The sequence below is a fragment of the Zootoca vivipara genome, chromosome 6, assembly GCF_963506605.1.
Source record: "Zootoca vivipara chromosome 6, rZooViv1.1, whole genome shotgun sequence".
Lineage (NCBI taxonomy): Eukaryota > Metazoa > Chordata > Lepidosauria > Squamata > Lacertidae > Zootoca > Zootoca vivipara.
Window position 1 is genome coordinate 30,583,963 of NC_083281.1, and position 27,058 is coordinate 30,611,020.

A 27,058-nucleotide genomic window follows, 5' to 3' on the forward strand; every position below is an offset into this window, starting at 1 on the left:
CCCTAGCACTCGTGTTGTTGGGATTGCATTGCTCTGATGCACTGGGGTGCCCTTGAATGTAATTTGCCATTCCCATTTGCATCTCAGAAAAAGGAACCACCAGCTCTTTGCAAGCCTGAAACACAAATATCCTGGTTAGCATCTCTGATCATATAACCACCCTCCCTCCCAAATTTTAAGGTGAAACTGAAGATGGAACTGCTTCGGTTTCATCCCCAAGAAGCAGAACGATTACCAATCATCCCACAGCTCCAGGATGCTCTGAGCTTCAGCAAAATAATCTGCAAACCTCTCTCCCTGTTTTCTTTCCAGAGAGAAGTCTGTGAATTCTGGAAGGAGGAACTGGAAGATAAAGATAATTCATTGGAGTTGTTGGCTGTGCAGACTTGAAATATGCACAGAGCTCCCCCATGTGGAAAGTCAGCAGCATTCATTTCATCCAAGGGGGGAAGTGATCTTCACACCCCCATTGGTGGGACTTGAAATAAATCCTAAAAGTTCACCATGCAAAGTATAAATATGGGTCTCCGGGTTGAGGAACAAGCACAAAGTATGAATTTATGAGAAGTGGGACCTGCAACCTGTATGCGATCAAACTTCCACCCTCCTTCTTTTCTCATGCAGCCCCTAAATCTGTTCTGCCCCTCCAATCCACTGTACTGTAATAGATTTGGAGAGGGTGCAAAGTTCTACCGGTATTGTGCAAATCCTTGTGCTTATGGGATGAGTGTGTTGGATGCCAATGAAACTCTGCAGTGTTTCTGCAGATACCTGAAACCAGGAAACACCCCCTAAATCATTCAGGCAAATAAATGACCACAGAGAGGCTGCTAGTGATATGTTGGGATTTTAAAATTTATTCCAACGTGCTGTTTTTTTAAAAAATAGGCTCAGACTGAATAGACAATCTGAACTGTAGTAAAGGCAATATACGTGTAAAAACTTTTCTTTTCATTCACAGTACAGATGTCATTTACAATAAAGTTCACAAACATCAAATGCTGAGTATTTTTTTTCTATTTTTTTTCTTAACATTATGTTCTGTGCTTTTCACCTGCATTTTTTTTTGCTTTGCACTCTTATAACCATACAGACATTGCAAGATGCAAGTGTAGAAACTGAATTTAAAATAAAATTACAGGCAAAACTACCAAATTACACTGTACTCTGAGTCTGTACATATTTACAGTACCTTTTTTGGAATGTATTGCCATTTTTTTTTAAAGAACATATAGAAACTTTCTAAAGACTATTCCACTTACAGAATACATACACCTTTTAGAAAAAAGGCAAATATTTATCTTACATGAGACCATGTATATTAAATTTGCGTACACATCATCAATATTATTAATATTTTACATTACATTTACTAAAGTGAGCGTAAGTGCCATAATATCTCAATAATGAAAACTTGTTTTATGTCATCGTTAGGACCCAAATTTGGTATTTATTTAAAAACATTTTACCTTTTAAAATTCACAAATACTGTGCAATAACAGGAGGGCAAAAAATCCATAAGGAACACAGACAATAAAAATCAAGTGTATGTTAGGGGTTGGGAATAAAAGTGAGGAAAACATTGGGGAGGGGGGAAGAGATTGTAGAAGAGATCGTAGATCACAATGCTTCATGCTTAGCTCATAAATGGTTTGTCGGTATCAAGAACATATTGCTTGAATGCTTTTTAAAAGCCAATTGACTTGCCATTTTATTTTTATTTATTTAAAAATGATGGCCAAAGTTGGCAAAGCCAGACACAGAAAAACAAGAGGTTCTCACCTAGGAAGAATCACTGGGCTGACTTCCATGAGTGAGGGCATATCAGGGAGATGGAAAAGGTCGCTCTCAAGGTAAAAGAGTGCAGAGGCCAAATCGGTTGAGTCACTTTTCCTGGGATATATTGTGGTTCCTGTCACGGTCTTTTCCAGTAAAAAATTTGATTCATTTACAATATCTGGGCAATTTCATCTCAAATGTAGTGGGGATTTCCATTTGGTTCTGTTATTGTGTTATTTCTTACAGTTGTACCTTTCTTACAGTTGTACCTCCGATCCCAAATGCCTTGGTACTCTTGGACGTTTTGGCTTTCGAACGCTGCAAAGTGAGTCTTCCGGTTTGCAAACGTTCTTTGGAACCCGAATGTCCGACGGGGCTTCCACGGCTTTCAATTGGCTGCAGGAGCTTCCTGCAGCCAATCAGAAACTGTGCTTGGGTTTCCAAATGTTTTGGAAGTCGAACGGACATCCAGAACAGATTCCGTTCGACTTCCAATGTACGACTGTAATATTATTATTATTCAGGGCTTTTCTTCAGCCAGAACTTGCCAAAACTCAGTTCCGACACCTCTCAAGGTAGGCACCATTGCCATTACAAGAGAACAAGGTGAGTTCTGGCACCTCTCTTTCTAGAAAGATAGCACTGATAATAATGTAAAAGTCTTGAGAGCCAATCACAAATATAAACAGCAAATGTGCTCTCTTTGGGGAAGTCCATAACTCAGTGGGAAAGTATCTGCTTTGAATGCTGAAGGTCCCAAATTCAATCCTCAACTTTTCCAGGTATGGCTGGGAGTTGTCCCCCACCTGAAACCCTAGGAAGACAGTACTGAGCTAGATGGACCTGTTTGACTTAGTATAAGGCAGCTTTCTATGTTCCTTGAGGTTTCTCATTTTTGAAGACTATCATCTTAAATATAAAGGGTGGGGGGAGGGGGTTCAGTCTAAAATAAAATTAGATTGAGTCATAAAACTGCCCTTGGAATCACAGGTCAGCAGAAGTTGCCATAGATAGAACATAGAATGGTTGATGGATGGAGTATTGGCCCATCACTGAAGTGAATGGGGCAGCCATGATTTACCCTTGGGAAAGTCCAAGCCAGGCATAGGCAAACTCGGCCCTTCAGATGTTTTGGGACTACAACTCCCATCATCCCTGGCTAACAGGACCAGTGGTCAGGGATGATGGGAATTGTAGTCTCAAAACATCTGGAGGGCCGAGTTTGCCTATGCAAGGCATTTATCAGAGCCTTGTGGATACCATAGCCAAGGGATTCATTTGGCTTACACACAATGGCTTTAACTGTACTGGCTAGTGGACTATTCAACACCTGCAGATTTTAAATCCCTTGGATGCCCCATAGAGATTATTCAGAATTACCAGCAAACCATGGTTTTTCAAGATGTCTGAACCCATGCCATCCAAGAAACAATGGTTTGCTAATGGCTTCCACACTAAGATCTGAAAGTATTGTTTGAGAGGGTGGGCAAACTTTGTTTTTATTTCTTCATCAACAAACCATAGCTTGGGCCTCTTGTCAAGAGCCTGCTGTTCGGCGGGTAATGGCTATGAATTCTCAGGGAAAGGGAAGGGAAAATTTCAATCCCACAAACCATGTTTTCCTGTACATCTGGAACACAAATCATGTGTGGTGCCTGAGGCTGCATTCCCATACTCTCAGAGCAACCGTGAATGGTACTGCACTTTAAGCTGCAGTTAGAGCAAACCGTGGTGTGATATTATACCCAAGATGGGCCACTTTCTGAAGTCAATTTCAGTTTAATCCAGATTGCTAGGTAGGTGACCAACTGTTTTGAAACTCTGGCCTGAAACTGACACTCCAAATGGCTTTCTGCTACTAATCCTATGCATGCTTACCTGGGAGTAAGTTCCAATGAGCACTGTGGAATTTACTTCTAAGCAAACATGCATAGGGTTACATCGTGAAAGAAGTAATTAATTACTGATTCTCAGAACACTGGAAAACCAGGAAGGTGCTTAAATATAAAGGAAAAGTCCTTCACAGATTATAAATCTAGGAATAAAGTGCTCCAAAAATAAAAAAATAAAGGAATCAACTCTCACGGATGCCATCAACATTTCAAAATAATTTTCTTTGTCTCTTTGGGCTGAAAGGGGATAAAAAAAGGAGAGATGCTCAAGTAACCAAAATATAGAGGTCTTTTCTCAGCCAGTAATAATAACTAAGGAAGGTCTGACTAAGCCAAGGAATAACAGTACCCAGAATTTGCAAAAAAAAAAAGTTTTACAAGGGTTTTTCTTTTCTTTCTTGTTCTTTAACTATGGAAAGCTAGATCAAAATAGAAAGCAATTGCAGAAGTAACCTATGGAAAGTGCAGCCCAATACTTTACCCGCTTACTCTGAAGTAAATATCACTATGCTGGGTGAGATTTACTCCCAAGAAAGTGCATATAGGATTGCAGCTTTGGGAAGGGTGGTTTGCCGAGGGGGGGGGGAAGAGAGATTAAAATCTGATCTCTGAAAAATAAACCTTTCAACAACAGCAAAATAATGAATGCCAGGACCTGTCAGGTCTAGCAACAGATTTGACACATGGCCGTCTCTGCAGGCTTCTGTTATAACACCCCACCGGGGGAACCACACAGCGACTTTGTGATGGGCTCAGAACTTTACCTTCAGTGGGGCAAGTTAAGTGCTCGAGGCGAAGCACATTCTTAAGGCTTTGCTAGGTCTGCCTTGAGTGCTCAGCACCTTGCAGTTTGAGCCCTTAGTTTGTTTAGCATCTTGTCCTAAGGAGAGCCAGCTCCACCTGGCCAGCCAGTGCAGTTGGATAGGCCACCAGGAAATGCCCCAGAGATATTCAGGAGACTTGCTGGTTGGGAACGATGGGTGGAAGGAGTTTGTTGCATCCATTCATTTGCTTGCATCACAAAGCTTATTTGCAGTGTGAGACCTCAGCCAACTGTGGCTTCAATTTCTATGGAAATGCAAAAGCTACCCTGGCAAAAAAAGGTCAATTTCTGCATTCACAACTGCCACCCATTGTGGCATGGTTTCTTCTAGGTCCAGCCAACGCTGGAGTGATGTTATAGAAGGGCAAAAGGTTGCTGCTGGCAGATACACTCGCATAAATACTCAGGATCTAGGCACTTCACAGATCCCAACCAGAAAAATGAAAGGAAGAGTTCAAGTAGAGTCCTCTGCAGTGGATGTTGCCATCCAAAGCTACAGAGCTTTGCATGGCGTCTTGTCTGCCAGCCTATTCAAACAGCATTGGGGTCCTGTGCTGTCCTGCTCTTTCTACCCCAGATGCAAATGCCCCCCCCCCCAAGATGACACTATTTACATTTGCAGTGCTTGCCTCACAGAGGATTAAGAAAGGTTTGAGAGCAATAGGTAAACATACCCAGAAGGTTATTATTGTTATTAGCTCCGGGTTGCTTGCAGATGTCATCGGAACAGATCCTGCCCAATGCGCCCAAAGCAGAGTTCAATCCAAAGGCTGAAAACTGAGCACCAGGTTGCATTTGATCTAGCCTCAAAACAAAGCCAGAGCGTGAATGGATAATTGAAGAGCAAATGGCCAGTGAAGGCTCAATACCGAAAACCATTTGGTCCTAAAAGAGCTGCATGACTAGCTGGTTAAAGGAGAGGAAGGGAGGGGGAGAATGAGGGGGAAATCAACCACCCGGAATTCAAAGTCATGGCAGGGACAAGGTGCGGCTTTTCAACAATGACCACCGAAAGTTCTGGTCCAGGCTTTGCTCATTCCATTAAGTTGATGGGTGCCATTCTGAATCTTTTGAAGGTATCAGAACCATGTTACCAATCTCCATTGGAGCCAGACTTATACTTGGTGATTGATGTTCATCCCCATGACCTGTTGACAAAGGGGATTGTATTGGACCTTCAATAAAGTCTCGGGTTAGGTACCGGACGCCAGTGCAGACTCTGTAAGCAAGATCTTTCCAGATCTTAGCACTGAAAGAGGTATTGGAAGCAGAAGTAAACCAAGGGGGAAACAAAACAGAACACTGTCCGCTGTGAACGGAGTTTTCCAGGGAAATTCCAGCGTCAGTTTGGTCACCTTCACATCATTTCAGTCACAACATCAATTCGACCAAAGAGAATCAAAAGAGCTCCACCAAAACTATTCAATACAACACAAAAATGAAATGATACATCGCAAAAGATTAGTCAACTCAACCCCCCATCCATTCCATGTTATTCAGCTATGCACTGGCAACAGTTCACGGCTTTCCATGCCTGCTTAAAATAAAAATATTGTTCAGGACAATGTTGTTTGGAGCATGCACATAATAAACGGGAACATCTCAGAAAGGACTGGTCCATTGGTTAAATATTTGTGGAACTGATTCATTTCGCCTAGTTAATTTCAAAAACTGTGTGTACAGACTCCATCCAGAGCAAGGGATTCCCCAAATAAGCGAGCTTGCTCTCGATTAGAGCAAACATTTGCTATTAAATGCTATTAAAAGACCTATATGGCTCTGGCCCCGATCTTTCTATAAGTGACACCAGGTTGGTTAGCCATTGGAGCCACTGCATTCTTCTGCCCCTTTGCTAAAACACCATCTGTTGCAACCTATTGATTTGAAATGCAAACAGCTCAATGGGAATTCACTGGGACCTTTTTGTATAGGAATGTATAGCCTAAAAGATCTACTGCATAATGTAGACTAATGTTTGTAGTTATTCCATTAAATGGGGAGGGGCGGAGATAACAGTATGGAAAAAATAAAAACCCTTAATTTCTTCTTTGTGGGCTCTATGCAATTGAACACATGGCTGATCTGATAGACATAGGGCACATCTAGGACCAGTAGCAGAACTAGGAATGCAAATATGGTTCAGGGTGATATCAAGGCAAGAATGAACCCAGCCTTGATTTCTGGGCTGGGTGGGAAATCTGTGGCACTCCAAATGTTGCTGGACTCCAACTCCCATCACTCTTGGCCATTAGCCATGGTGGCTGGGGCTGATGGGAGTTGTAGTCCAGATCAGTAAGCAACTCATTTCTATTTTTTGCTTACAATGTCCAAATGTGTGATAAGAGAAGGTGTTTCCTCCCCCCAAAACTTTCATTGGGAGCGGGGGGATTAAAAGCAAAAAAAAAAAAAAACTCTAACCAGAGAGCAGATTTCCAAAGGGCAGGATCCACAGGGATGACAGCCAAGCCCCTACCATTCTAGCGGCTGGCAAAAGGCACCCCTTGGAGATTGTGCGTATCAGTTAAAGCAGCAGCCAGGTCACGGAATGTCAGTATTAAAGCAAGAATGGTGGTCAGAAAGCAAAGATCTACCATTCCCAGAACATTATTTTTTATTTTTACATTCAATATATTCCTATTTTCTTGCAATTTCTCTCTTTTATTTCCCTTTGTGGGGTGGGGTAGAGGGACCTTTTGCTTATGTGCGTGTCCCTTTTTTTAAAAAAAGTGCTTGGGGGGTAATTTGTATGGGGGAGGCACATTCTGAGATTCTTTCTTTGTTTTGGAGAGATTACCTTTTATCACCATCATGGCCTCCCCATAGAAAACAAGTGCTAGTTTCAGTTACAATCGGAGGGTAAACATTCCTCCCTTCTTCTTCTTCTTCTTCTTCTTCTTCTTCTTCTTCTTCTTCTTCTTCTTCTTCTTCTTCTTCTTCTTCTTCTTCTTCTTCTTCTTCTTCTTCTTCTTCTTCTTCTTCCAGATTAAAGCAGTCGCATCTGTCCTTAAAGCACATTTAGAGGCAACCAGAGTAATGCAAATAATAAAAGGAATAATTATAAAACACTTTGCCACATATTAAATAAAGCAAGTAATAAATAAGGGGTACGGTTGTTGTGGGGCGGGGCAGGTTGTACCTGTCTGTACATGAGAGAGGTGGTGGTTTTCCCCCTCCACTAGAAAGAAATTCAGCCAATCTCTTTGAAGAGGTGTTTGTTTTCCTTAAAATAAAATAAAAAAGGCCTTTCAGTGCATCCATTGGAAATTCTTCTCAACTCTTTCCACATGTCTGCATGTGCTTGAGCCAAGACCTCATAGTGGGGAATGGAGACACCGTCTAAGAATAAGCCCCTTTCCAACAAAATAAAACAATAACAATAGATTCATAGCTTCAATTTGTCGGTGCGTTTCAAGCAACAACCAAAACACACACACACACGCAAATGAAAGAAAGTCTAGAAAAAGGCACACAATTACGATGGAAATAATAGCAGACTGAAACAGAGAGAGAGAGAAAGAGAGAAAGAGAAAGAGAGAGAGAACCAGGAACAGTCTCCGTGGGTTTGGTCGTATGCTAGAGCGTTGGGTCGTTTCGTTTTTTTCCTTTAGCAATGATTATTCGAAAACCAATCACACTGACAAAGGTTTGTTGATCTTACGGGGAAGCCGGGGTCAAAAGCTGGGAGGGAGGGCTTAAGCACTTCCTGTATTGTGATCCACTTGCCTTTGCAGTAGGCTGAAGCTGACTTGCTCCAAGGGTGGGCTCCTCCTCCTCCTCCTCTGTACCCCTGTGGTGGGAGCAGCTGGCTCCCCAGAGAGGTTCCTTCTCCTGGTGGGAGGCTGGCAGGAGGAGGGGCTCGAAGACAAGGGCTCCAGCAGGCAGCCAGCGCTGCTGCTCCTGTCCAGTGTCTGGGTGGGGAAGTCCGAGATCAAAGTGCAGGGGGGTTCCAAGGAGGTGCTTGAGCTGCTACGTGGTTTCTTCCCCTTCTCCCACGGGATGCCTTCCCTGCTGGCCGAAGGCTGCAGTGAGGGCTCATCCTCCGGGCAGGAACCGTCTCTGCTGGGCCTACGGCTTCCCCACTCCGGGCCATCGGGTTTGGTGCTTGCATTCACCCTGTGTTCCTCCTCGGCCGGCTTCTGCTGAGGCTCGCTAGTCCTTGTTGTCCCTTGCAAGCAGCTGCTGCTATGAAGCGGTGGGGTTGCTGATGAGGAGCGAGCTTCTCGGGTGCCTCGGGCCACTTTGCCGGGATCTTTCGCTTGGCTCGATTCAGAGGTGTCACCGCTGGGGGCGAAGTAGCTGGCTTGCAGCGACATCACTGATCCATGCCCCAAGCTGGGATGGCCGCTAGGCCTTGCCTGGACCATCTGGATGCCCCCGATTGGGATCATGGGGAAGGGGCTCCGGGGTAGCTGCTGGGAGTGCAATGGGAGGTGGCTAAAGATGTAGTCTTCCACCCGGCTTGGGGCATGGGCGTGTGTGTCGTGGGGCGATTGCAAAGGCCTGACGCAGTGATGCTGAGTGACGCCCGGTGAACTCGCTGGGCTCCTGGATTCTGTCTTCTGTAATGACAGGAGGTACATATTAGGAACCAGGGAAGTTGCATTATATGGAGTCCAAGCACTGGTCAATCTAGCTCACTACTGTCTATGATGATGGTGATGATATGTTATTTATATGCTGTCCATCTGACTGGGTTGCTCCAGCCACTCTGGGTGGCTTCCAACAAATTAAACATGTTAAGCATGGTAAAACATCCAATATTAAAAACTTCCCTATACAGGGCTGCCTTCAGATGTCTTCTAAAAGACAGATAGTGGTTTATTTCCTTGACATCTGATGGGAGGGCGCCACTACAGGGCGGGTGCACTACCGAGAATGCCCTCTGCCTGGTTCCCTGTAACTTCACTTCTTGCAGTGAGAAGACATATAAACTGACTTTTTAATTGAAGCTTTAATTGGGGGGGGGGGGACACAAAGATAAAGGGAGGACAAAGATAAAGGACCTCTGCTCTCCATTACATTTGGCTATCCTTCCCTCATTGTCTTCTTATTTTAAAAGACACTCTCCCCTTCCAACACACACACACACACACACACACACACGAGTAAACAGTGGCGGTCTCACAGCTGTAACCCTCCTTAGATTTGTGGGTCCAGACTCACTGCTTGGAAGACCAACACCGAAGAACTTACCAGTTTAGGTTCTTCATACAGTCCTGTATTCTTGCCGAGGGACCTGTGAGGTAGAGGCACTGAAGACGAGATCCCATGCAGAGTTTTACCCAGGCGTTGAACTTTTTCATCCGCTGCCGACTGGCCATGAGAAGGCAAGTCCTCTCTTCCTGGGGATGGGTACCTCGAAGGCGGCTCTGAATAGCTCTGGGACAACATCTTCTTCAGGGAAAAGAATCTGGCTGAAGAGACATCCCTGCTCAAAGACAAATGTCTCACAGGAGACACGCCTCTCTCTGGCGGGAGGTACATTCGCGACGACAGCTCTCTTTTTGGAGATATGTACCTGCTGGGCGAGAGCTCGAGTCTCGGTGACAGACTGCGGAGGGGAAACGCCTCTCTCCTCGGAGACATTCGGTGACTAGAAGACCTCCCCCTCGCTGGAGAGAAGCTCCTCAGAGAAGGTGTTTCTCCTGCTGTCGAAAACCTTTTCGGAGACATTTCATTTTTGGTTAACAGGTGCTTCCTAGCCAACATGGAACGGTTGTTGTTGCCACCACTGCCAAAGCCAGAGTCCTTGCTTGGAGACCCCTTCCTCCTACGAGAGGTGTCTTTGGAGATTGACAAGTCCATCGCTAAGAGCATCTGTGGCTTTGTAACGGGTTCCTTCTCAGCAGAAGCCATGGGTCCACTGGAGGTCAAAACCGGCCGGTGGAGTCTCAAGAAGCTGTGGCAGACGGCAACTTCAGTACTGTCAGCCGACCATTTCGTTTCTGGCCCCGAGGAGGTGGTCTGGTGACGCTGAACAGCACGCTTGCTAGTGGAGACAATATCTTCCAAGATGGACAATGCTGTCCTGGTGCCTTTCTCCTGGGTGGACTGAGAACCTCTTGGAGAATGTCCTGGGAGGGAGATGTTCTTCATTTCTGAAAGCTTCACTGGTGGCTCCTCTTGGCTTTCCTCCTCATCTTCCTCTTCTTCCTCCTCCTCTTCCTCATCATCATTGTCATCGTCAGATTCTCCCAAGTCTGAAAACTGGTGTTCTTCAAGTGGCTCAGATCCCTCCTGCCCTTCTGAATCTTGGAAGAGATCTTCACTGGTTCCTAAGGGGGACGGGGGGGGGGAGAGATACTGCATTAGATCATGCAGAATATAGCAAAATCACCCTTCTTGAAAAAATCTTGCATAAGTTCAAAAGTCCTCAAGATTGCTTCTTTGTCATTTGGTTAAATTTTGTTTTATAACCAAGCACAGTGGCTCAGAAGCACCAGGCACCACAGCTGTATGAGAGTGTTTGGATTGAGCATAGAAACCGCTCTTTTATAGTGTGGCAACACCTAAACTCTGGAACTCCCTGCTTATTGATATCAGGCAGGTACCTTCAACTGAGCCTTTCCAGTGTCCGCTAAAAACATTTTTATTTAGATATCCTATCTGGATATCTCGAATGCTGACCTGCGTTTTAATCTGTTTTTAGTTTATTGCAAAAAAAATTATTTTATGGGGGGAGGGAATATTTTAACTGTTGTTGTTTTTTTAACTTATAATTGTACTTTGTAATTCTTTTTATAAACTGCTTTGCCTTTTTTATTTTTACAATCAAGTAGATTTTAGGAAATAAATAAAATAACTAAATAACAGAATGCCTTGGGAGGCAGTGGGCTCTCCTTCCCTGGAAGCGTTTAAACAGAGGCTGGACGGCAATCCATCAAAATGATTCAGCATTCTGGTTTGGCAGAGGAAAAAGAGAAACATGCTGGGGAGTCTTTCAGTGTGAGCCACTTGGAAACAAAAGAAAATGGCACAGGAACCCCACTGAGTTCTAAGCCGCTTGCATTCATAAAAATAAAATAAAAAAGCGTAGTGCAGGAAAACTTCTCAGTGGATTCCCCCACCCACCCCATATTATGTTGTTATTCATTCGTTTTTTCACTGACTGTCATGGATGCTTATTCATCTGGGTGACAGATGGATGATTTATGCTCCCATCATCATTACTCTGGGTGTTACTCTTCCACAGAGAGGCACTATTAGAATAACAGTGAACAAAGCTGCTGGGTGGGAATGGTTTCAGCTTTATCAGATAGGAGACACTTCAAGATGGGAGACAAGGGGGATATAAAATGGCCTTTTATGTACTACAAGAAACAGATTAAATGGACCAACATCTCATTTAAGAGTCTATAAACAAGCTTCCCATTGCAATTTATTCAGCAGGCAGCAAAATACAGGAAGCAGTGATGCGATTTCCCCAGGTTGATTGGACAGCCTCGTTAGGCACGCTGTAGCGTTAGGGATGCAGGAGACATTTATTCAGTGCACATTTGAAAGTGAACTGGGGTCACACCTGCCCCATACGTTTAAAGCCCTCTTTTGCCACCTTAACAGTCATGGAGAATCCTGGGAAACGTAGTTTGTGGAAGGTGCTGGCCTCACAGACTTACCACTCCCAGCACCTTTAGCAAACTACAGTTCCCATGACTCTCCATGGCTGCTACAGTTGTCTAAGAGGGCTTAAAATGTACAGCATGAATGTGTCCTGACTTAATTTTCACCTCCTGGGTGGCTTACTCAGATCAGAATGTAGTTATTCTTTGGGTTTCGCATCTGCCTAAATTTTGAAATATTGTTCCCGGCTTAAAAACATATGAAAGGGCATTTAAAGATTGCATGTTTTAGGATAAAACACCCTTAGAAATATGTTCTTTATGATAAATTACATATTTGAGGGTCACATCCTTTAAGACCTATGTTCAATAGACTTTCTTTAAAGTCATGTTGAATGAAATTTTTCACATTATGAAAAGTAAGAGATTAGTGCAGAAAGTGATGCTCTGGACTCATGAAGACCAGTGAAATTGGCATGAAGAGGAAATAGATTGATCTGGCCAGCTCTGCCCTTTTCTCTCCCATTTTTAAACTTCTTCGTGGGCAGGCTGGTTTGGTACAAGCATGAGAGCCTTTCAGCCAAAAGTGGGAATGAGTTTAGTGTGCGAGTGAGTTGTAATTCTAAAATTACATGTCTTGTTGCATAAAGCGGCAAAGCCCAGACAGCTAAACACATTCCAGTGGACAGGGGGTGCAGCCAACATCAACAGACCAGGGAGGATTCCATTCTGAATACCAGCGGATTCCTGCCACAGAGTTGAGGTCAGCTCTCATGGTGGAGCTCTGCAGGTGCCTGCAGACTAAGAACGTCCCCTGGACAGAATCTTTGGAAAAAGGGAATGGGGGACCTCAGGCTGCCGCTTAGGGTTCACTCCAGCCACACAGCCTTTCTAAGTGCACGAGGTAGAATTGTGGTGGGGGCTCTGCAAAGTGTTAATCCCTGCCTATTTTTAAAGAAAGCAGATGCCTTCATGCTCCCCTGAGCATGCCCCCCCCTTTTGCAAGCAGAGCAAATGCCCTATTGGCTTGAAGCCTCGAATAATTGCTGAGGCGGTGACAAACTGCGCCACTTGCAATGTGTCACCATTAGCCGAGTGGGGATGTGGGAAATGATGGGAGGGACTAAGTCATTGAGAGCAAGACCCACAAAATCTCTCCTGTGTCGTCAGGGCCGGATTTAGGTTTGATGAGGCCCTAAGCTACGGAAGATAATGGGTCTCTTTATATGTCCAGCTGTCCTTTGTCAACAACAAATTGTCACTGTTTTTTGTGTTCAATATATGATAATGGTAATTTATGGACCTTTAAATTTGGGGGGGGGCCAAGATAGTGGGGCCCTAAACTATAGCTTGTTTAACTTATACGTAAATCTGGTACTGTGTGTTGGAGCAGCACTGGTGGGTTTTCAACATGACTGGGACCAAAAATAAATGAGGACCAAACCAAAGCTGAAATCCATCTGTCGTGGATGCTTTAGTTTAGATTCCTGCATTGCAAGGGGGGTCGGGCAAGACGTCTACAGTTTCTAAGATTATGTGAAATGGGGATGTGGTCGCTTGGCCTGTGCCACCCCCGACAGGTTTGCGGTTCAGTCTCAGAAAGAAGTCAGGCTAAGAGCAGCGAACACTTTTCGAGGGGCTCTCAAAGCTAATCAGTTATTCTGAGTAAGTTAGCAGGCTCCGCAACTCCTCCAGCAATCTGACACTGGAGCAGATGTCCGCTGGCTGACACCAGCATGAATGCATCTCCCTTGTGACTGACACGATACTGGACTCAATCCTTCCCCCCCCCCCCGTTTTTTTTTCTTTTGCACGTTTTTTCCTCCCCAGGGTAAAACTCTGGCAAAGCACCATCTATTCCGAATGTGGAACGTTTTCTTTTTGTCATGATGTAAAGCAGCAAAAGAGAGAGAGAGAAAGGGGTAAAGGAAAGCCTGGATTTCAAAGAAGGAAAGCTGTACCGTGACAAGCAAGCGAAAATCACAATGTCTGCTGTTCTAGTTACAGGTAGGTAGCTGTGTTGGCCTGCCGTAGTTGAAACAAAAAATAATAATTCCTTCCAGTAGCACCTTAGAGACCAACTAAGTTTGTCATTGGTATGAGCTTTCGTGTGCATGCACACTTCTTCAGATAATTCATATGCTACTGGGAGGAATGTCTGCTGTCTTAAGGCTGTAAGTTCATAAAGGCACAGGGCAAACTCGGATGGGTCAGGCCAAAGGCCCAGTTCCAGTTCAGCATCTCACAGCCAGACAGATGCCCCAGTGAAATCCGCAAGCAGGGCAGACAGACAGTAGCCCTCCCTCTCCACCTCACTGTTTTAGGATGAGTCTAGACAATGCCCCCAACATGGGAACTGGTGGTGGTGGTTTCTTCAGTGGCATAGCAAGGTCAGGTGGTACCCGGTATGGAAAATTTCTTGTCCCCCTCCCCCCCCATTGAAATCTAGTTGTCATTGCCATTGCCAGGAGTTGTTGAGCTTTTTTAAGGGGAGGGGTGGCCAAAATTGTTGAGCTTTTTCTGGGATTCCAGGGTTTGAGTCCACGTTTGAGGGAACTTTTGCTTCTCTCCTTCCCGCCACCCTCTGCATGTTTGCTCGCATGACTCCTTCCCATCCTCTCCCTGCCTGTGTGCCTCCTCCAGAAGCCTGGGAGCGCAGGGCTGTCAAAACGCTGCAACTCCCCAACTGCCCCCAACAGCTTGCGGGAGGCGGGAGTGCCAAATGTCACCCCTCGGAGATGACACCCGGGGCGGTCCACCCCCACCACACCCACCTTGCTCCACCCCTGGGTTTCTTTCGTTAACGTAAGAGCATAAGAACATTCAGTATAGCGAGTTTTGAGTTCAGGTGTCATAAAAAACCCCTGCTGAATCAGGCCAATGGCCCACTTACGCCAGCATCCTGCTCTCACAATGGCCAACCAGAAACTCGCAAGCGGGGTTCAAGCACCAGAGCACTCTCCCCTCCTGTGCTCTCCAGCAACTGGTATTCGGAAGCACGGCTGCCCCCAGCTGTGAAGGGAGAGCCCGGCCACTGTGGCCATTAGCCATGGATAACTTTCTTCCCCATGAATACCAGCCATCGGGGAGCAGGGGGTCCAATCCAGAATGGGACTGCTCATGAGCATAGCCAGGATTTATGGGGGGAGGGGCAGGCTTCATATTAGGGAGGCAGAACCTCAGTTAGTTAAGTATTTTTATTGATTTACTTGATTCGGGGTGATAGCTGCCTCCTGCCTCCCCTGACTATGCCCATGGGACTGCTGCAATGCACAGGGAGATCTGTTAACCCTTTCCCTCATGCAGCAGTCCCAGTGACTGCTCTTCCGCTGCTTTTTGCATAAGGAAGCTCCAACAGCATGTGATAAAAACAGTAGCTTCTGGCGAAGTGGCAAGGTTCTCTTTGCGGCTGCATGGCAGTAAGGAAATGCCCCCCCTTACCATCTCGTGTGCCGCAGTCCTAATCCTGTTACCACCACCACCACCGCAGCTGCTATTTAGCAGTGATGCAGAAACATCAACCAGCAATAATATCTATTTCGTATGATGCCGTTTGGCCCAGAGTGATACCATCTACTTGGCAGGGTGGTGAAAAGGCGGTTCACCAGACTGCTTTCTGTGGAATGCTGGAAGCAGACAGATTTTATAGAGCAAATGCCATCCAGCTGGCGGACTACATGGCCCCATAGCTAGGTTAGTTGGGTCACTAGTGGGAGGCCACGCCCTCTGCTGCTCCGTGCTCAGTTCAGCTGCACAGCACAGTCATCTGGATAATGACTCTCCGAAGCTTATTCATGGTACTTAGAGCAGGTTGCCATGCTGAGCACAGCCTCCCTCAAAAATCCAGCTTTCCTAAACTCCACACTCATCAGCACTGCCCATCGTCGCAAGTGCTGGGGAGTAGGCAGGCAAATAATAGCCGCTTTTTCATAGAATGGAAAAAAAAAAAGTCTTTTCTGTGTTCAAATCCCTGCTCACTCCTGAAGCTCATTGGGTGACCTTGAGTCAGTCACAGCCTCTCAGCCGAACCTACTTTGCAGGGTTGTTCTGAGGACAAAATGGAGAGGAAGAGGACGGTGTACTTTCTGGAGGAAAAGCGAAGTGTAAGTGCAATGAAATGAATAAATAAATGACAGCACTCCCAAGTATGAAACTTCACCCCCACCTCCATTTTAAAGTTAGACCGGCATCATCCTTCTTAGTTTTCATTGGATCATTAAAACTTGATTTGCTCTCTCTGACCTTTGAATGATTTTAAATGTAAATCAATTCTGTTCCATCTGTTTGTCTGTGCCCCCACCCTCATTTGTTTGTCATGAAATTGTTTTTCTCATGCGGTTCTGTGTGTGTGTGTGTGTGTGTGTGTGTGCAATGAGTACTATAGTTTTACATCTCATAAAATATATTGGAGATTATATATTGCAATGGATAAAACTATTGGTGGGTTTTAATCCAATTTTGAGTAGTTCCACATTTTTTTGCTATACTGTTGTATGACTGATGATGGCCTTTGGCTAAGCAATAAAGGCTGTTGTTTTTAGGTTAAAGGTTTTTAAATTGTTACATTACCTTGGGCTCCTTTGGGGGCTGAAAGATGACTCGTAAATAATTTTATAACGGGAACATTTATGTGTAACTTGGTCCTCTTGCTTGACTTCTTAATTTTATACCAGATTTCATCCCCAGAAAGTAACATGAGGTAGTAATAAATTCTCTAGTGGATGCTAGACTGGTTTACACTGATCACTGGAAATGTAAGACGATACCTTTGAAACAAGTACGGCTGGGGAAATTGTAGGGTACTCTTTTACTGGTCAAATGGATGGCATTCTGTAAATCTTCAGATACATTCAAACACACAGTGAAATATGGAACACAGCACATGTGCACATGTGTGTGTGTGTTTCTGTATATCTGTTCACCAGATCCAGCCAGGTCACAAATCAAATTGGGCCAACCTGGGATTCGGTCAGGCCAGGTTGAAGCAGCCCTAGATCACCCCAGGTTGGATGAGCTCCACCTGGAGCAATCTAGGGCGGCCAAAAGATGGGGGGGGCTGTGAGGAGAAGGCAGCTTCTATGTGGCCCCATCTGCACTAAATATTTAAAGCAGTATCATGCCACTTTAACCAATCATGGCTTTCCCCCAAAGAATCCTGGGAAGAGCAATCTGTTAAGAGCGCTGAAGAGTTGTTAGAAGACCTCTGTTCCCCTCACAGATTTAAAATTCCCAGAGTGGTTTAGTTTCCAGAATTCTTTGGGGGATGCCATGACTGTTGAAAGTGGTATCATAGTGATTTAAATATATAGTGCAGACAGAGCCTATGTCTTCTGCTCTGCCTTGCCCCCGACTACGTGTTTAATTGGGGTTTTAAGTGCTGGGTGACCTTGGGCCAGTTACTGTCTTTCAGCCTAAGCTGCCTCACAGGGTTGTTTGTGAGAATAAAATGGGAGAGGGGGGAGAAGTATAGGTGCCACCTCGAGCTCCTTGGAGGAACAGTGGGATAAAAATGTGATGATAAAAGAAATAGATGAATTAATTCGAATCCAGATCTAACTGGCATCAGGCATACGATATGCAGACAGCAAGAAATGAATGAATGAATCAGTATGAGCTCTACCTTCATCTGCTTCTTGCTCCACCAGCGAAGACACCAACACACCCATCTCCTGACATTTTTTGCTGTGGGCTTTTGACTTCATATGTTTAGTCAGATTCCCTGAAACAAAACAGAACATACACGTTTGTCAACACGGGCTTCCTTTCTGCACAGGAGCCAGTGACATTCTCTGCATTATTTTGCCAGAACTGGAGGCAGGTGCCCCACAAACCACTCATTACTCTCTCAGCAGACTGAGCGTAAGGTTAGTCGTTTGCTTCCATGGGAAGATTAAGGCACGAGCTTCACGATAGCTAGCTGTCATGCAACGCAGAAAAGCAAGCGGGCACTGTGCTTTGCAATGTAGGAAAGGAACGCTGATGCATGGCCCATCTTTCTCTCCAGATTCGCCAGAGCATAGACAGCAATCGTGCACTGTCAAACAAAAGGCAAGGCCTCCTTGCTGGAGATCAAGCAACCAAGCTGGCCATTCAGTAGCAGTTCAGTTGAGAACATGAGGCCATAAGCAGAGCCCTGCTGGATCAGGCCCAAGCCCCATCTAGTCCAGAATTCTGTTTCCGCAGCAGCCAAAAGATGTCCCCACAAGCAGAACATGAGCACAACAGCACCCTCCTAATGATGCTCCCTCAGTAACTGGTACCAGAGGTAATTCTGTAGTCTTTATGACTAAGCACCATTGACTTATCCTCTATTAATTACCCGAATCCCTTTTTAAAGCCATCCACATTGGTGACCATCGTTACATTTCATGGTAGCAAATTCCATAGTTAGCTACGTGCTATGTCAAGCAGTATATTTATTTTTTGAGGGGGAGGGGAGAGAAGAATTCAGAGGGAAAATAAAGGCTAAAGAGTCAAGCAACAGATATTAAGAAGGAAACAATCTCAGCTCAGATAGGCTACTCCACTTTTCATTTAAGACTCATGTTAGTATATACAAGCCTTACTTGTGCCTGGCTTGTCCTTGCATCCTTGCACACTTTGCATCATCTGTGCCTGCCCCCCTCCCAAGTTCTGACATAACGGCAAACCAGAGTTTGGTGGCATACTAGCTAAATGTGCCAAAGGTCCCCTCAAGCAAGATGCCCTCAAGTGTTGCCCCCACTCCAAAAAGCACTCACCCGTCTCAATACCACTGCTGTTGGCTGAATGCCAGTCAGGAGAACGACTGGTGAAAAAACAGAGGGCAGAGGTGCTGCTGCCCCCACCATTTCTCATCCACTCTGGGCCAGAGGGTGACCACAACAAGCAGGAGTAATCAGGATGATTCCTCTGTACCCTGAGCTATGCCCCTTCCCCAGATGCATGAATCTGCATGGCAGTTCTATTCTTCCTTTGAGGCTGTAGCACTGCTGTGGGTACTTACTGGTCATAATACAATTTGTGGGCAGCAACTATGCAGCTGCTCTAATGCTTGGATTAGTCTCCAAAAGTGGAGAAGGCAGGCATCAGGATGTAAGAAGAGTCTTGGTGGATCAATATATAAGTTGGTTCCATCTAGCCCAACCTTTTGTTGTTGTGGAGGACTGCACTCTCAATTTTGGTATGTATATGAAGATGAGCCCAGCAAGATACCACAATCCAAGGCTACCTTTGACAGCATGATTCAACCAAGAGAAACCTATTATTATTATTATTACTATTACCCTGCCCATCTGGTTGGGTTTCCCTAGCCACTCTGGGCAGCTTACAGCATATCTAAAAACATAATAAACCTCTCTTGCCCTGGTGAAGGCTTCTCAGCTGGAGGTTTGGTGGCTGGGAAGGAGTCATTCTTCTGAGAAATCTGAACCAGAGAAGAATTCATGGGTATAATGCTTTCCTCTTCTTTGAGGCTCACATTATGAACCCCAGAAGTCTGCATCTGATCTCCGACACAGCAAGCTTTGCGAGGACCTGTTATCAGTGATCTTTGCACTGAAAGTCTCTCTGGTTGCACTGATGGCTTCAAATCACCACAAGTGACCAGGAAAGGTGTCTATCCTCTGGTAAATAGGAGAATGGAATGTGGCAGCTTTTGATAAGGAAGAGAGAATACAGGTGCATGAAAGGAGAGAAGTGAAGAGAAAGTGTTAAAGAACAAGAGAATGGTAGAACATTTCCTTTCTCTCCTTTACCCTTCTCCCTTCTCCCTTCCCCCCCTCTCCCCCCCCTTTCCAGGGACTGAGCCGACTGAATATAAGAAGGCATGCATGTCCTCAGTGAAACTCCTTCAAGGTTTTGTTAGTCCCTGAGTATGTCTCAGTATCTAGCTTGGTTCTCCAAATGCACTGTAACAAGATGACACAGCCAAAGCTCTCCTGACTGTTGGCAAAATACCTGCAACCCCAAAAAATATTACAGTAAGCAAAGGAAACCAGCCAACTGGTCCTTCTGAGACTTGTTTCAGCTCAGCACTAATAAGGATCCCACTTCTCTGGAGGGTGCTTGTACAAAGCCACCATCACAACTGCTTTACTAGGGAATGAACCACAGCACAGTGATAGAATGCACACTCGGGGTTTACTATTGTTTACCAATATAGTCATTCTGGTCCATTTGACTGAAATGATAAAGAGGTCATGTTATGGACAACGGACTTAGGAGGAGTGGAATCAATTTTGTGGTTTCAGACAAATCCCTCTTTCAAAACTCATCTCTCCATCTTTAAATTGAAAATGTTAATGATCTGCAAGTTATTCTTGCTACTTTTTTCGGATAATTGTTTTCCCCTAATAAATACAGATCACAAGGAAATTTGCATATGAGAAATGTGTTAAGGAGAAAAGATTCACAGGATTCATAGTCATAAAGAAATCATCATGTGAAATTTGGAGTTTGTCCAGTGCTGAATTGCATGGGAATTATTGCTCTCCATGAGCACATTGGATGAGCTCAGATGGTGGCTTTGACCACAACACTGAGCATTGACCTCAGCCTAGAAGTCACATTCACACCATCTGTTTAAAGCACTCTTACTATTGTAACAGCCAGGCTCCTGGGTCCTGTACGTTGTTACAGGTGCTGAGGGCAATTTGGAGACCCCTCACAGAGCTATAACACCCTTGACAAATGATTGTTCCAAGGATTCTTTGGTGGAAGCCATGACTATTAACACAGTATAAGTATGCTTTAAATGTATGATGTAGATGTGATAATATTCTTTTCAAAACAAAATACTTTTCTCACAATGTCAAATTTCACATTCAAAAAAGGTTCAGGGCCAAAAAAGGTTCAAGAAACTGTTGCATCTCAACTCTATTCATGCCCTCTTGGCCAGCCATTCACAGCTGCTTCTTTAATAATTTTAAAAACAGAACCCCCGGCTGTGACTAAAATTTGTCCCAGCTCGAGTTCATAATGGACAGTATCATCATTCAAATGGATGCTTGTCATTGAGATCAATCATGCCCCGAAGGGTCCTGAGCCCTGTTCCACTGGCTAACTTTAATTCCATCAGCACACAAACAAAAGCAGGGGGGACTAGAAACATGCGGCAGCAACATAGTCAAGACATGCCACACAGACACACACAAAGGTTTCCATCATTCCCTGCTTGTCAATGAACATTATTAGCTGCTTAATCCCTTTTGTTGAGACATCTTTCATGGGACTTAAGCGGTTGCCTTGAGACAGCTAATATGCTTTTGCATCCTTGAACCTCAAAAGCAGCTTAGTGAGGACAGGGAGTGCAAAGGAAGGGAACCTGATAGACATCTTATTTGCAGAGCTGAAAAAAGTCATGGAGGAAAGTTGAGGGGAGACATAACCCAAATGCACGTCAGTATGCTATCCATAAGAAGCCAAGCTAGACAGATTGGACAATATCAAGGGAGCAGCGTAATATATTTGTTGTTGTTGTTTAGTCGTTTAGTCGTGTCCGACTCTTCGTGACCCCATGGACCATAGCACGCCAGGCACTCCTGTCTTCCACTGCCTCCCGTAGTTTGGTCAAACTCATGTTCGTAGCTTCGAGAACACTGTCCAACCATCTTGTCCTCTGTCGTCCCCTTCTCCTAGTGCCCTCAATCTTTCCCAACATCAGGGTCTTTTCCAAGGATTCTTCTCTTCTCATGAGGTGGCCAAAGTATTGGAGCCTCAGCTTCACGATCTGTCCTTCCAGGGAGCACTCAGGGCTGATTTCCTTAAGAATGGATAGGTTTGATCTTCTAGCAGTCCATGGGACTCTCAAGAGTCTCCTCCAGCACCATAATTCAAAAGCATCAATTCTTCGGCGATCAGCCTTCTTTATGGTCCAGCTCTCACTTCCATACATCACTACTGGGAAAACCATAGCTTTAACTATACGGACCTTTGTCGGCAAGGTGATGTCTCTGCTTTTTAAGATGCTGTCTAGGTTTGTCATTGCTTTTCTCCCAAGAAGCAGGCGTCTTTTAATTTCGTGACTGCTGTCACCATCTGCAGTGATCAAGGAGCCCAAGAAAGTAAAATCTCTCACTGCCTCCATTTCTTCCCCTTCTATTTGCCAGGAGGTGATGGGACCAGTGGCCATGATCTTGGTTTTTTGATGTTGAGCTTCAGACCATATTTTGCGCTCTCCTCTTTCACCCTCATTAAAAGGTTCTTTAATTCCTCCTCACTTTCTGCCATCAAGGTTGTGTCATCTGCATATCTGAGGTTGTTGATATTTCTTCCGGCAATCTTAATTCCTGCTTGGGATTCATCTAGTCCAGCCTTTCGCATGATGAATTCTGCATATAAGTTAAATAAGCAGGGAGACAATATACAACCTTGTCGTACTCCTTTCCCAATTTTGAACCAATCAGTTGTTCCATATCCAGTTCTAACTGTAGCTTCTTGTCCCACGTAGAGATTTCTAAGGAGACAGATGAGGTGATCAGGCACTCCCATTTCTTTAAGAACTTGCCATAGTTTGCTGTGGTCGACACAGTCAAAGGCTTTTGCATAGTCAATGAAGCAGAAGTAGACGTTTTTCTGGAACTCTCTAGCTTTCTCCATAATCCAGCGCATGTTTGCTATTTGGTCTCTGGTTCCTCTGCCCTTTCGAAATCCAACTTGCACTTCTGGGAGTTCTCGGTCCACATACTGCCTAAGCCTGCCTTGTAGAATTTTAAGCATAACCTTGCTAGCGTGTGAAATGAGGGCAATTGTGCGGTAGTTGGAGCATTCTTTGGCACTGCCCTTCTTTGGAATTGGGATGTAGACTGATCTTCTCCAATCCTCTGGCCATTGCTGAGTTTTCCAAACTTGCTGGCATATTGGGTGTAGCACCTTAACAGCATCATCTTTTAAAATTTTAAATAGTTCAGCTGGAATATCATCACTTCCACTGGCCTTGTTATTAGCAGTGCTTTCTAAGGCCCATTTGACTTCACTCTCCAAGATGTCTGGCTCAAGGTCAGCAACCACACTACCTGGGGTGTACGAGACCTCCATATCTTTCTGGTATAATTCCTCTGTGTATTCTTGCCACCTCTTCTTGATGTCTTCTGCTTCTGTTAGGTCCTTACCACTTTTGTCCTTGATTATGGTAATCTTTGTACGAAATGTTCCTTTCATATCTCCAATTTTCTTGAACAGATCTCTGGTTTTCCCCATTCTATTGTTTTCCTCTATTTCTTTGCATTGCTCATTTAAGAAGACCCTCATTTAAGAAGCGTAATATATATTGGACAATATATAGGAGCAGCGTAATGATGTCACCTACAAATCATGGAACCCAACTGCAACCTTAGGAAAAGCATATTTAAATCCATTCTCCTGCAGAGCAGAATGTCACAGAAGGGATGGAGACTTAGGTTTAACTAAAAATGGCCCTACCTGTTTTCAACTAACCTTTCATAAAGCAGGCGCAAGGAACCTCCAAATGTTGTTGGACGGCCCCTTCCGCCACTGAGGACCCTTGGCCATGCTGATGGGCACTGAAGGGCATCTGAAGGGCACCAGGTTCTCCACCCTTGCCCAAAGGTGGATGAATCTGCCACTTTCGGTTTCTCTCCGTTTCTCATAATTTCAGTTCCAATTTGAATCTTCAAAAATTAAATGATCCCACAAAAAGCCACTGGCATTCTAGTATACATTTTTGTATGCACATTTGCCTTATATAATGTGTTTATTATATATGTTATTTTCATGAAAATATGCATTTTGTGCACACTGTCTCCTAGCGGGTGTATTTTGTGACCTTTTTCATTGTTGTCGCAGAACTGCATTGCAAAACTCAGAGAAGTGTGAATTTTGAAAGGAGAGCTATGCTTCGGCTCACAGATTGTTTCGGGAAGTGAGAATCACAAAGCTAAATTTCTCTCCAGGCCTGCCATATGGAATTCCCATCATTCTTTGCAAATAAAATTGGAAATCATTTTCTTAGGGTTCTTCAGTAGGGGGCATGGCTAGCCAGCCACCTGGGTATTTGAGGAGCCTGTAGAAATTCCTTATAAATCTGTGACAATCAATATGGTATTAAGGATATCCTGATGTTTCTCACTGTTGCATAGTGGAGTGTTCTTCATACTGGTATGCAGAGGCAAATTCAGATTCCTGCCCAACGGTTGCCTGACCATTTGGGTGTACAGCTGCCATCTCTTGTTTGCGCAATCTCATGGGCCCAGGTCACTTGAAAGACCCCATCTACCTATATGAATCTGCCCAGGTGCTAATCGGGTGAGCATCTCCTCTTGGTCCCATCAACATCAGAAGCACAGTTGGTGGTGACAAAAGAGAGCGGCTCCCAGATTGTGGAATTCCCTCCCAGCCTGGCATTCCCTGGGGGCTTTGGACTACATCTCCCATCAGCCCCTAGACAGCACTGAATGGCTAGCTGGGGGATGATGGGAATTGTAGTCCAAAGCCTCTGGAGAGCACCAGGTTGAGGAAGGCTGCTTTAACTTTTCTGCAAAGCAACGTCCACCTTCTTTTGCTATGTGATGATGGGACATGGGGTGGCCTAAGAAGGGAGACCAGGAAGGGTCTCAATGTTGCCCATTAACATTGACCACCTGGGCAGCCAACTGAGTAGGCCCACAGGCAACCTGGCGAAACCTTCCCCATTGTGGTGGCCTATGCTGCATTTCCATTAAAATTATAGGAATTATTTCTAAATGTGCATCAAGGCATATAAAATTAGTAGGTGCAACTTCTATGCAAATCTGAGCCCTAATTCTCCTCTTTCTTGGGGATGCATTTTGTTTTGCTTTGATAAGTGATGCCTGAATGAAGCTGTTGGGAGTAGACAATGACGGGAACAGGGTTGCTAATCCTACCTAGAGGGGACCCATTGAAATTAATAGACACGGCTAACATAGGCCAAAAAATTTCAATGGGTCTACTCTGAGTAAAACTTCATGGGATACAACCCACAATTTAGAACAGTCCTTAGAGGACACCTGCTTTCCAATTCTTTTGAACTCAGCCAATTAAGAACCAGTCCAAGCTTGGGGTGGGGGGTGGGGCAGTTTCCAGTAGAGCAGTGCACATTTTAACCTTTTACATACACAAGACCACTACCTGAGTACAAAACTGAGCATTGGGAGGCAGTGAGGGGAACCAAAACAGCAAATCAAATAGAATTTCTATGAGATACTTTCCCACCCCCTAAAAAAGCTAAATTGTTTTTGGAACTTTCAAACATTTTTAAGGCAGAATGGTGGGATTTCTTTTTTAAAAATAGGCCCTTTTTGCTACAGAGAAAGAAAAGGGGCAAGGGGGAGATAAAAAAAGGAAAAGACTTGATTGCTACAGATAAAGGGCATGCACCAGCTACTGTTAAGCACTTAAACCCTATTTATTTCGGGGGCAGAGAATTAAGTATGTGTTTTAACATTGTGATTGCAATCCAGGAAGCTTAGAAGTGCTTCGCAGTGGTTAGAGTGCGCCGAAAGAATCTTGCAGCTCAGAATAAGCTTTTTACCAGCTTTTGTAACACAGGCCCATTATATTTAATCTTTGCAATCCGCTAAAGATGAATCATATTTTAAATGGTTCCAATTCACCTGAGGGCCTCTCCCCAGCGTGACGCACAAATGCATCTAACAGAACTCCAGTAGCTGTTTAAAAGGCACTTTAGGAAGGGGCAATTGTGGGGGTGGGTGGGTAGGGGAAAACAACATTTCTCCCCACTTCCTCTCTCCAAACTGCCTCCCCCAGAAGCTGCTTTTGCCTTTAAAAAGAAGAAAAGCCCACTGGGGATTGCTTACAAATATTTGCGTTTAATTAGGCTTGGGATCTCTATAGCAGAGGCAGGGAAAGGGATCCGGCCAGTGGTCTGGATTTTTATTTCTCCCATGAAGCAGGATTGACAGGTGGGAGGGGCCAACCTCCTACCAATCACCTGATGTCGCAATGATGTAAAGCATGGGTAGGCAAACCAAGGTCCGGGGGCCCCAATCGCCTTCTAAATCCAGCCCATGGACAGTCCGGGAATCAGCGTGTTTTTACATGAGTAGAATGTGTCCTTTTATTTAAAATGCATCTCTGGGTTATTTGTGAAGCATGTGAATTTGCCCCCCCCCCAAAGTCCACCCCCCCACAAGGTCTGAGGGACAGTAGACTGGCCCCCTACTGAAAAAGTTTGCCGTGGGGTTTGCAAAGCACCAAACACAGGGTTTGGGACAAATGAATGACAGACCCTTTTCATGCAAATTCAACCCCAGAGAATGTGGAAATTCAGAAACGTGCAATTTCCTAGCTGACAATACAGCGGACACACCACATCTCCAAATCTAAGAAACAGGAGGGTGGTATATAACACCTCTGACTTTTTTTTTTACTGGCCACTACAAATCTGCAAGGAAAACTTTGAAGCTGAAATCAATTTCAAAGCCTATTCACAGGTGGCGGCTCTCAAAGCAAGCTGTCAAGCAGGTCGCTATAATATGATTGAGTGACCCTATCCTACTGATACTCATAAAACTATAATTCTCTGGTACTTCAGGGCAATGAAAAAACTATGGTGCCTGTTTAAATTTGTAGTGGAACTAAATTTCCAGGCACCTCTGATGTTCACACCTCCCTCCTTCTGTCAGACGCCAGAAATGAAATCACAATCAAAATGGCAAATTCTCTCCAGCAACATGCATTTCTAGGAATTGGATGGTTAAATCTCCTTACCAACTACATTAGCACTCGGCAATCCATTCCAAGTATGGCTGTGAATGTGCAACACTGCACACACACAGCCTAGTCCTTGACTGTGCTGCTAATTCCTAACAGTCTTTCGCTGACATGTGAATTGCAAGTCATATTTGTCTGATTGTAACTTAGTGGCTGATCCCTGATGGTAATAATAAAAGATTGATTGACTGAATCGGTAGCATACGTGTGCCCTGAGATAGAAGACAGCACAATACGCTCTTTCTTAATTGTGTTGAATCACAGTGCAAATCAAAGCATGCAGAGAGGACCCAAATTTGATCCCAAACTCAGTC

General features: G+C 44.6%; 1 protein-coding gene across 5 annotated transcripts in view; it reads right to left on the reverse strand.

The window, feature by feature from the left end:
* Window positions 1–252: 252 nt before the first annotated feature.
* Window positions 253–27,058, reverse strand: part of HIVEP3 (HIVEP zinc finger 3) — a 239,699-nt gene continuing 212,893 nt past the window's right edge. For all 5 annotated transcript variants that reach the window (XM_060275721.1, XM_035120904.2, XM_035120894.2 and 2 more), the window contains 3 exons: window positions 17,674–17,772; window positions 9,688–10,769; window positions 253–9,053 (listed from right to left, as the gene is read on the reverse strand). In XM_060275721.1, coding sequence (XP_060131704.1) covers window positions 8,187–9,053; window positions 9,688–10,769; window positions 17,674–17,772 — 2,048 coding nt within the window. In that variant the 3' untranslated portion in view covers window positions 253–8,186. The remainder of the gene's footprint in view (window positions 9,054–9,687; window positions 10,770–17,673; window positions 17,773–27,058) is intronic.